The sequence below is a fragment of the Micromys minutus genome (assembly GCF_963924665.1).
Source record: "Micromys minutus genome assembly, chromosome: X".
Taxonomy (NCBI): Eukaryota; Metazoa; Chordata; class Mammalia; order Rodentia; family Muridae; genus Micromys; species Micromys minutus.
Genome location: NC_137970.1, coordinates 29562544 through 29574027, shown reverse-complemented (window position 1 = coordinate 29574027; position 11484 = coordinate 29562544). Strand labels below are relative to the sequence as shown.

General features: G+C 41.0%; 1 protein-coding gene across 1 annotated transcript in view; it reads left to right on the top strand.

Annotated features, from left to right (window-relative positions):
* Nucleotides 1–430: 430 nt before the first annotated feature.
* Nucleotides 431–11484, top strand: part of PHKA2 (phosphorylase kinase regulatory subunit alpha 2) — a gene marked incomplete at its 3' end in the record, with an annotated part of 76003 nt that continues 64949 nt past the window's right edge. The window contains exon 1 of the mRNA XM_080909601.1: nucleotides 431–701. Within this exon, the coding sequence (XP_080765727.1) occupies nucleotides 624–701 (78 nt within the window). The 5' untranslated portion in view covers nucleotides 431–623. The remainder of the gene's footprint in view (nucleotides 702–11484) is intronic.

Genomic DNA, 11484 nt, shown 5'->3' with positions numbered 1-11484 from the left:
TGACTTCCTCACTCAGGTGGCCGTGACCGAGAGACACCGTCCCTTTAGTCTCAGCTGCGGTTGGAGGCAGGTGGAGGTAAGAGCAGACTCAATGAAAAAAAACTGAATTCCCGTTCAGAACCCAGCTCCCCGCTGCTCCCACGCCCCTTCCTTGTTGGACCGTCTCCCCTTAGGCAAAGACTTGGAGAGTTCCGCTCCACGCGGGGGGCGGAGCCTGGTAGGGCTTGGGTGAGCTCCCAGGCAACCCGGAGCCACCTCCAAAAACAAAGGGGTACAGCAAGAAGGCCTTTCTCTGTCCTAGTGCTCGGTCCTGGGTCTGTCGTGCGTGGCGGTGGGACTAGAAACCTTCAGGGCAGCTACTGGCTTGGAAGAGGCAGGGCCGCGATAGCGCCACCCCCGTCTCCTTCCCCGCACCGCCCCGCGGCGCGAAACTCTGGATGGCTCGCCTTGCAAGTCATACTTTGGGTCTCTCATTTTGAAAACTCCTGACCTCCTCCCGCTCGGCCCCATTTGAAGAACTCATTGAAGCTGAGTGTTTTTGAGGACCAGGCCAGCTTGTTGGCGGCAACTTCGGTGGACACCACCGGACAGGGCCGGCTCCGTGGCCCGTGAGCGTGGGCGAGATGCGGAGCAGGAGCAATTCTGGGGTCCGCCTGGACGGGTACGCGAGGCTGGTGCAGCAAACCATCCTGTGTTACCAGGTAAACAGAAGAGACCAGTCCAGTGAACGTTCTAAACTGCCCTCTGATATGATTCATTCTCCCCCAGACCTCTGTCCACTCGTGAGACCTGAGAGCTTGCAGTTAGTTAAGATTTCCTAGTTCAATCCAGTCCTTGCTAGCCTGTTCACTTTACTCCCAACTCAGGCTTTCTGCTTTTTTGAACAGCTGCAGCGACTGCATTGCAGAATTCTTGGACATTTTTTCCCTCCTCTTTCTCCTCCTCCCTTTTCCCCCCATAAGAACGCTCAGTTTTCTTCCTGACTGCCTCTTGGGTGAAAGAAGTATGTTAGGTTGAACAGAGCACACTGAATGAGAACATTGAACTCTACTCCCGAGGCTTTCATGGAACTCGAGTGCAGACCACTGTTACTGCCCCTCCCTTGTTAGAAATCCACCTGTGAGGACCCCAGGACACACTCTAGTTGCTACTTTAGGGTCAACAAAACTATGGGCACATAGCATCAGCATCAAGGGGCCCTGTGAAACTGCCTAAAATCTCTGGAATGAATATGCCTGCTATGTTCCTTGCTTGGCAAAAGTTATGTGTGACTCCCCAGTGTAAGACCACTGAGCTATTTTTGTTCAGAGCAAAGACATCAGCTATATTGCTTGTCTTCAATCAACAGCAGCTATTTTTAGGGCTTTCAGAGTCAGAGAAGGAAGTAGCAGTTGGTGGTTTGAGGCTTGACTGACCCATGGTCATTTCCAAACCATTAACCATTTTTTTTTTTACTTCTTAGCTAATCTTTTCAAGCTTGGCTCCTGACTCAGGAAGAATTTATTATGTATCTGGTGGTGTGGCTTAGTGGTAGTTTACCTGGAATTCTCAATGCCCTTGGATTGGATTGCCAGCACTGGAAAAGACATGAATAAAGTCCAATGTTTCTTGTTTGAAACACTTTGGGGTCAAATGTGGCTTGTAAGCCAGAAATGTCTGGATTTTAAAAATCATATGCATACTATATATGCGTACTTTGATAGCAACAGTAGTCCAGGCAGTATCCCTTAGTTACAACCACTATTATTTCTGTATTGGAATATGAATATTCATAGTGAGCAATAAGTAAAGACTACAAAAAGAGTTTTACATTAGACCAGCTTATCTTTGCCACCAAAAGAAATTTCTGCAAACGTAAAAGAAGCATTTCCACATCTTAATGGCTTTGAGGATTGCTCATAAAAGACTGTAGTGTTTATTTGAGGAAGACACCCCGTCCTGCACCCCTCACCCCCACTACCAAGCCATATATGGCAAGGAAGGAGTTCTGCAGAAAGAGCATTCCAGTTGAGAGTTGAAGAGGGACTAAGCAGATAGGTAGGTTCCCCTTTGCTTTTATTAGAATGTAATTACAGCTATAAAACATGTTAGGACTCCCAGCTGAAAACATTTCTATTACCTACTATGATAGTGCAGTGAAGAGGACTGATAAAATGTGTGTGTGTGTGTGTGTGTGTGTGTGTGTGTGTGTGTGTGTCATACCAGGGTTTGAATACCCAATTCTGCCTTGAGCAACATGTGTAACATTTGTTTATCCATCTTATTTTTCTGGACAGGGTCTTACTGTATAGTTCTTGCTGGCCTAGAGCCCACTATGTAGACCTAGCTGGCCTCAAACTGACAGATACCTACCTGCTCTTGCCTCATAAGCGTTGGGATTAAAGTTGTATACCATCATGCCCAGAGCTTTCTGTTAACATCTTTATCTGTAGAATGGCAATCGAATTATTATTTTAAGAAACAAATGTCTACTATACTCCTTGGGCACATTATGTACAATCAGTATGCAGTGGGTGCTTTTGATATAGACCACATGTTGTTACTTAGTCTTTCGTGACCATTCTGGCCCAGGATGCTCCTATTCCTGGAAGGCTTGATACTGCTAATTGTTTTCTGGTCTTTGGACATAATTATGTGTTCCATTGATGTAGTCAGATCCTAAGTACAGAGACTTTGGTGCTTCCTTCCTAGCCATCAAGCAATGTCTCAGGCTCATTATAGTATTCTTCAATCCTTGTTGAAAAATACTTCCTATGGGTTCTGTGCCACCGTAATGGCACAGCTATTGGTCCAGGCGTGCCTTTGCTCAGGAACAGAACAGTCACCAAAGCTGTAGGGTTGGACTTTCCTCCCCAACATTTTAATGATTAAAGAGCAGTTGTCTAACCTTTTAGTTGTATTTATTTTGGGGGTAGTCAGGGGAAAGGTCCTCATATTTTCTCTCTTTTCCTCTGGATGACAAGAATACTCTATGTAGTCCTACTGGGAAAGTCTGGGAATCTGCAAATAGAAAATTGCATGCCTCCTCATCGAGCGCTCCCCTCACCTGTCCTGCTGCAACAACTATTCAGTCATAGAGCCTAACTTGCTTAGGGCCTTGTCATCTTTTCTGAGGGATATTAGGTAGGTTGCTTGTGCTCAGTGTTTTTCTTTTATCATAATAAAAAAAAATAAATGAACTAGGTTTCTGCTGTTTCTGCTATATCGTGCCATATTCTGTAGGTAAACGCATGTTTCTGACACATTTTTCAAGTCAGTTCTTGTAAGCTCTGAACTCTATTTGATTTTTAAATTGACATCAGTTTATATTGGTTTCAGAGGTTAGACGTCATTTCCTAAGAATGTCAAGCTGATGATTCTTCCTTTTAAATCAGTAGTTTATTCCCATTGTCTAGTATGTCCACTAATCTGTTTCTGTATCTGTAAGAGAAGAACTTTTTCTTTGTCATTTGCCAAATATACAATACTTGGCTACTATACATTATTTGAATTTTTAAGACAAAAAAGGAAAGACCTATGTCATTACCAAGTTTTCATTTTATGATTTGTACATTCTGAGGAGTGTTTTCAGAAATGTATTGATATTTAGAAAATTTCTAGATTTTCTTAGCCTAGATTAAAAAATGTTGATTTTTTTAAAAAAATATTTCTTCAGTAAAGGGTCTGTTTGAAGGCTATTTAATATGTGTGAAATATGAAATAGTGGTAAGAGAATATGAACCGGAAAATAATAATCAACTTTGGTTTCTCTATAGTTAGAAATTATTGAGTATGATAATTAAGAAAAGATACTAGGGCAAGAACTACATTGTGATTAGTAACAGTAGAATTTAAAATGACTGGTGTTAAAGCATTCTGAGTCCTTTATTGCTTTAGAAGAAAGGGTGAAGGAATTGTCATGTCCTTTAAATCAAAAGCTTAAGAATTACCATTAAGATAATGTAAATGAAGGGCCTAGAGCATAGCACAGTTGGTAAGGTGCTTACTTTGCAATCACAAGAGCCCCAGTTCAGTTGTTAGCACTGGTGTAAAGCCAGTTGTAGTGATATATACTTATAACCCCAATAATGGAAAGGGGGCAATAGGAAGATTATGGAGGCTTGCTAGGCAAATCAATGAGCTTCAGGTCCCAGTGAAAGATCTTGTTTTAAAAATCAAGGTAATCACTGGAAAGATGCCTAGAGTTGACCTCTGTCCTCCACTTGCACCGGCTCATGTGTAAATGCACACACACACACACACACACACACACACACACACATATACTCATGATATACTCATGAACCTATATGCAAATAATAATATGAATGGAATGTAAGCCTTTGTGTCTGTTTGCCTACCTTATACCTTTTTGATTTTTTTTTTTAGAGATTTTAAGTTTTCTTCCTTCAGTCCTTCTTGTATACCCCTCCCAGATAACAGGAATAAAGAAAATCTAGTCACTCAAAGAGAAAAATGGAAGAGTGCTTGGGCAGCCAGGAAATAAGACAAAAGCATGGTAAACATTATAAGGGATGATAGAAACAACAAGGAGGTCTAAATGTTAGTACGTTCAATGAGTGTAAATATAGGGATAATTTCCTGTGCACTGTGTGCAAGTATCATCTGTCAATAAAATGGCCAATAAACTGGGGCAGGATTAGAAGGTGGGTCATCCAGCAGGGAGAGGAACTCTGGGAAATAGCCCGACATGGAAGATTTGGCCCTGGACTTGAAGATAGATTAATGAAACTGAGGAAAGTAACTAGCCATGTGGCAGACATAGACTAGAATAAATGGGTTATATAAGTTACCAGCCAATTAGGGAATAAGCCAAAGCTTATGGCCTAGGCATTTATTTATAAATAAGTCTCAGAGTCCTTATTCTGGCAACAAAGAGGCTGGTTAGAAAAGCTCACAGCTCCATATGAATCTTTAAAGCTAGCAGATAATGGCAATTTTAAAAAATGTTTTCAAAGGTACATGTAGTTTATAAACAAAATCTGAAACAATGCTGAAAGGTTGAAGTTAATGTGGTGGGGCAGCTAATTTACTAAACATATGTAAAAAAAAGTTGTTAAGTTAATATCAAAAAGAGCAGATTTCATAATTCTTTCAAAGATATGTTACTACGGATTAATAATATAGTTACTAGATAACCAAAAGAAAATTTACAGAAGAGTATAGTAAGTTTAAAACCACAGGATACTAACAATATAGCTTTAAACTGTATAAGGTGGAGTTTAGCCCAGTTGTAGGAGCAGTTCACAGATCCTCAATACTAAACAGTTAGAAACAAATCAACCAGGGACATAGATTACAGAAAATTTGAACTTGATAAAAGAGCAATCTCAATTACTAGAACTCCATTTTCAACTGAAAAGCATGTTTTTCAGCTTTAAAAGGTATATCTTTCATAAAATGGTGAAAATTGCAATGTAAGGAAATCACTTAAAAGACTGAAGAGTCAGCTATATGCATAATATATTTTTGGTCAAAATTAAGAAAGATAACAATAACAGTTGCTAAAGAGACCCCCTCCTTCCATAACCCAAGATATGTTCTGAAACTTAACCAGGTCATTTCCAAATGTCATGAGTAGAAAAGGAAAAATTTTTGTCTGTGTTGGTATTTATTTTGTTTTTTGTTTGTTTGTTTGTTTGTTTGTTTTTTTGAGATTGGATTTCATGCTGGTCTCAAACTTTTATGTATTTGTCTTAGGGTTTTTATTGCATCAGCAAAACACCATGACCAAAAAGCAAGTTGGGGAGAAAATTGTCTATTTAGCTCCTGTTAGCATTTTGTTTAAGTTCCACCCCATAGTTACCTGGCAACAGCCACATATGCCTGACTCACTATAAAAGGGGCTACTAGCCCCCTCCTCACTCTCTTGCTCTTCTCTTCTTGCTTCTGCTCTCTCCCCCATTCCCTTCTCCTTTCTCTCCCCATTCCATTCCCCCTCTCTCCACCTGCTCATGACCTGCCTCTACTTCTCTCTCTGTCTCTCTCTGTCTCTCTGTCTCTTTCTCTCTCTGTCTCTTTCTCTCTCTGTGTCTCTGTCTCTGTCTCTCTCTCTCTCTGCCTTTCTCTGCCTCAACTACCCTCTCAACTCCCCTCCCCATGCCCTGAATAAACTCTATACTATACCATTGTGTGGCTGGTCTCTCAGGGGGAAGGGATGCCTCAGCATGAGCCCGAGGAGGCACCCCCTTTTCCTATACCTACATATATAGAACACCCCCTTTTCCCATACCTACATCCATAGAACATACCCCCCTCTTTATCTATTTTATAAACACATTAGCTCACACTTCTGTATTACTGCTCATTATTGGAGATAGTCTGGACAGAACCTCAAGCAGGAAAGGAGCTGATGCAGAAGCAATGGAGGAGTGTTGCTTACTGGCTTGCTCCTCAAGGCTTTTTCAGCCTGCTTCCCTTGTAGAACCCAGGTCCATGCATGGCACCACCCACAATGGGCTGGGCCCTCACTCATCAATCTCTAATGCAGAAAATGCCTTGTGCCTGGGACTCAAAGAGGCATTTCCTCTCTGATTACTCTAGATTGTGTCAAGATGACACAAAATCAGCCAGTACAGTAGTTGAAAATAACCTTGAACTCCTGATCCTCCTGTCTCTGCCTCCTAAGTGCTGGGATTACAGGCATGCCCCCCCCCCACCATTCTTGACTGAAAATGAAACTATAATGGAAATTATGAGATAGCACTGAATAAAAATGTATCAGGTTCAGTTAAAGTGGAGTTTGAGCCATAAGTAAATATTAGAAAAGTTTAAATCCTTAAATATGTATGATAGAAAAGCAGGCAAAACTTAATAAAGCCAAGATTGAGAAAACAACAGCAAGGAATACCCAAGAAGGTAGAAGAAAAGAAATGATTGAAACAAGGATAGAGAATGGTATGGGGCTGGAGATGTGGCTCAGTTGGTAGGGTTCTTGCCCAGCACACACAAAGCCATGGGTTCAATCCTAGTACTGCATAAACTGGTTATGGTAAATAAATACGCATAGCAAGAGTAGTCTAGAAAGCACCTTAGATTCCTTCTGTTTTCTCATCCTACCTTTGATGGAGAACATTTTCTAATGAATGAGATGAGTGAAACATCTCAGCTCTGCCTCCTGAGCCATGCTCCCTCCCCCCTTTTGGCCTGTCAAGGGTCATACCATGAGCTGAAGAAATGGTTCAATGATGAAAGTACTTGGTGCACAGTTGTGAGAACCAGACTTTGTGGGCATAGCAGAATGTTCGAAGTTCTTTTGTTTGTTTAGTTTTTCAGACAGGGTTTCTCTGTGTAGTCCTGGCTATCCTGGAACTCGCTTCAGACCAGGCTGGCCTTGAATTTAGAGATATGCCTGCTTCTGCCTCCAAGTGCTGAGATTAAAGGTGTCTGTCACCACTGCCTAGCCTGTTTCTAATTCTCAAGTTCAAATGATGGAGTTGGGATCCTGTATTAGTGAAAGTTCTAAAGTCGCAGAACTTATGGAATGTATATATTAAGGAAAAATTGTTGAAATGACTTACAGTCTGTAGTCCAACTAACCCAACAATGGGCAGCTGTGAATAGGAAGTCCAAGAATCTAGTAGGTGCTCAGTCCCACAAGGCTGGGTGTTCCAGCTGTTCTTCTGTATGAACTGTAATCCTGAAGAAGTGGGTTCTGATAGATGTTCTGGCAAGTAAGTACAAGCAGGCAAAGAAGAATGAAGCCTTTCCTCTTCTATTGTCCTTAGTAAGCATCAAGCAGAAGGTATGGCCCAGATTAAAGGTGTATACCACCACACCTGGACCTAAACTGTTCTTTACTTGGAACTTGCTCTGTCCCAGGCTGGCCTTGAACTCAGAGATCTGCTTGCTCCTGTTTCTTAGGATTAAAGGCATATACCACCTTGCCTGGGTCTAAGCTCTTTATGGCCTTATAAGGATCCAAAATAGCATCTAGTCTTGTGTCTCATCTTCACAGTGAAAGAACCAGAGCTGACACGATCAACATCATCCTTCTTGTGAGCTGAGAGCTATCATAAGTACTCTAAACCAAGTTTCTCAGGACCAAGCTAGGGGTGTGCAGATGAATAGTTTAAATACATCAGATTGCTGTAATAACAAGTGAAAATTGTGTTCCCTGTTTGTGTTAAAATGTGAAACTTGAATTAGCTGTTCTTTTAAATATTTCACCAAGTTTAGTTTTGCCATATTGCCCTTGTCATTTGTGCTTATATTTTAAATAACTTAAGGAATTGTAGGACTCAGAATATCACTATGCAGCCTAGGCTAGTCTGAAAATCCTAAGCGTAAGTATTCTGCCTTAACCTCACTAGTAGATGGACTTCTGTAGGTACACAGCCCTATGCCTAGCTTTTCACTTATGTTTAAATATGACTGTTAATAGTAATATGACATAAAGATTTTACCATTAATGGTCATAGAAGGCATGTAAAAAGTGAATATAGACACATTTGACTATTTTGTGAAGGAAAAATATCCTGTTCTCTCTTAAGAAAAACTCAAAAAATAATATTCAGGAGTCTCATGATCCTTTGTGTTTCTGTCTTTCCCAACAAAGGCTATTGTGGACTCCTGGAAGATCCCTTTGGATACCTCAAATCGAGACCCCCAAAGATGTTATTAACACAGAGGAGGAGAATCATGAGTTTTAGTCCAGCTAAGATTACTTACCAACACCCTGTCTGGGGAAAATAACTGAAAGCATGGGGCAGTACACAGTGTCTCTGGCCATTGAACGCAAAACTGGAATTTAAGACATAAATGTCAGTATTGCAAATGCAAAGATCAAATAATGAATGGGATCTACATTGTTTCTATTCTGGTAGAACCTTGCTGGCTCTGTATCCAGTAATCCATGGATACCTGAGACTTCATGTGTCAACCACAGGGTAGCTAATATCTCCCTTAAGTGTGAATGTGTTACATAAGTTAACACAACACCAAACTGAATATTGACATCTCAGTAAATTCCTTACTACAGTGACTGATGAGAGAGTAGCAAAAATATTAAAATCTCCTAAGAGAGTGATTAGTCATTTGATAGAAGTTAAGTGACCTGGCACAGTTCCTGTACATTTGGAGGCATCTAAGATGAGTAATGGGATCTGGAATGAAGCAGCTGCCTGAAGCATGTGGCTCCTGACTCATGTTTGTAAAACTAGAGGGGAGGAACTAAATAAGCACAAAAAGAGAAAAAAAAATGAAGATTGCAGGCCTCTGGTCTGTTAGGTAAAGTAAGAGGCCAGTACATGCAACAGCTCTGTCTCAGTCTCTCAGACACAAATAATCAACAAAAACTCCTAATTTATTTTTAATGCATAGGAATGTTTTGTTTACATGTATGTCTGTGCACTAAATGTGTGTCTGGTCCCTGAGGAGGCCAGAAGACGATGTCAATCTTCTGTAGTGACAGCATGTGCTGGGAATTGAACCTGGGTCCTCTGGGAAAACAACCAGTTCTCTTAATTGCTGAATCATCTCTCTGGGCCCTCTAAATTTATATTTTCAGTGATATACTCTGACTCACTTGAAATTTATGTACTAAATTTTACAAAAGCTGGTATGTAGTGAGAATTTTGGTTTCTTGAAGAACACAGAAATACAAGTTTTTTTTTTTTTTTTTTAATTTTAGTCCCAAGTGTAGGGATATGAGGCCATTTCAAAGCGGCTGACTATGATTTGCATCATGCTCTAGCAGGGGTGTGGTTTTCCTGCCGCAGATAGTATTTTTGAGTGTAATGTTTGGAATTTGAAGGATTTGTTAGAAGATATATAAATGCTAGAGCCTCGATAGAAGGGGCTGGCGACTCAAAGTCAAATCATGGGTCCAAGCGTTGCCCTGCTCAAGACTTCTTTCCAGATTTTTCTCCCTGAGTTCTGCTCTCTGGAGCTCTCCAGACAGCTCTCTGTATTCTGCTTGTCCCAGTTCTCCAAGCAGTTCTTTCTTTTATTCTGGAAAAAAAGAATTCTCTGGATAGTAAGCCTGATTTTTAAATTTTATTTTACTTATCAACCCAGTTATTTATTCCTGGTTCCTTTTTGATTATCCTGTGAATTAGCATCTCATAATTTCAGCACCTTGGTTCTTAGGAGACAGCAAGCACTTTTTTAAAAAATATTGCAAAAGAACTCAGAGATCTGCCTGCCTCTGTTAAGCACAGAATGTAAACTAGCTGGGTGGAACCCTGTCCTGAAATTACCATTTCTTCCACACCCGGGCTTAACCTTGCTCTACCCCAGGCCAAGCCTGATTTCAGTAATTGTCTGCCTTTGTAAACAAACAAACAAAAAAAATTTAGCTGGGTGGGATCTCCTGGGATAACCACTCCCTAAATCTCTTTATATCCTTTCTTAGTATCTATCTGACAGTTTGGTTTACAGGGAGCTGCTTTTGTTCATTTAGATTTGTGAAGCCCCTAATAACTCATATTGCATACCTATTTATTTTTGGGAAATTACATCTTTTTGAACCTGTGTCTTTAGAGGTTTTTTTCCATAGCTTTAAGGGCAGTCCTGAAGGTCCCAGCATTTATCATTTTGCTGAGACATTAGCCACACCTTTGCCTCCTAGCCTCATGGTGTCTCTGATTATTATGGAGTCATTCAAACATTAATGGAGAGGACGGTCCTTGGTATATACTATTATACAAACAAGCCCACAGCAGCCATCTACACTCATGGACGCTGAAACCTTCTGGCCCTATCCCAGGGACAGGAGCCAAGTACTTTGGATGGGGGGGGGGCACAAAATAGTAAAAGGTCTCTTAATTATAGATAAAATTATTTTAAATATTATGTTAAAATATACCTAGTGGCAGACAAGATGGCTCAGTGGGTCAAAGTGGTTTGCCCCTAAGCCTAACAATATGAGTTAGATCCCCCAGACCCAAATGGTGTAAGGAAAGAACAGATTTTTTTCAAGTTGTCCTCTAACCTCTATAGGCCTGCTAGGGTACTTGCAATCCTATGCATGCACATATACACGTAATGCATTTTCAGTCCAAAACATTGTTCCTCACTGTAAGGAAAAGACATGGAGCACCAATGATGTTAGAAGATGACATCCCGGGTTTCGGCACCAATGTTATGAAAAGGAAGAAGAGAATGGGGGGACAGATATGGCCCATAGATGTGCGGCGAGACCTGGGGACAAGGGAGATGCTTCTGGGGGCCCATGTTGGGAGCCAGAACAGTACCTGTGTGCTGAGTTATGCAGCCTTGAAGAGAGCTGTGTACAAGGTCACTTTTCCACAAGGCTAGCCAGCAGTGTTCAGGAACGCTTTCCAGACAAAGACAGGCAGAGACAGAGAAGCCCCACTAACAAAGGGAGTCCCCATTTTGTGCCAAGGTCAGAAATCCATCTGGTCATGGGGGACTGCTACCTTAATAATGAAGTTCCCCAATATCTCTCTGTGTTTAATTTTATAATAGAGAGGTGTCATCATGGACTTCAAATGCCTTTTATAACCTGTATCAGAGGGGTCC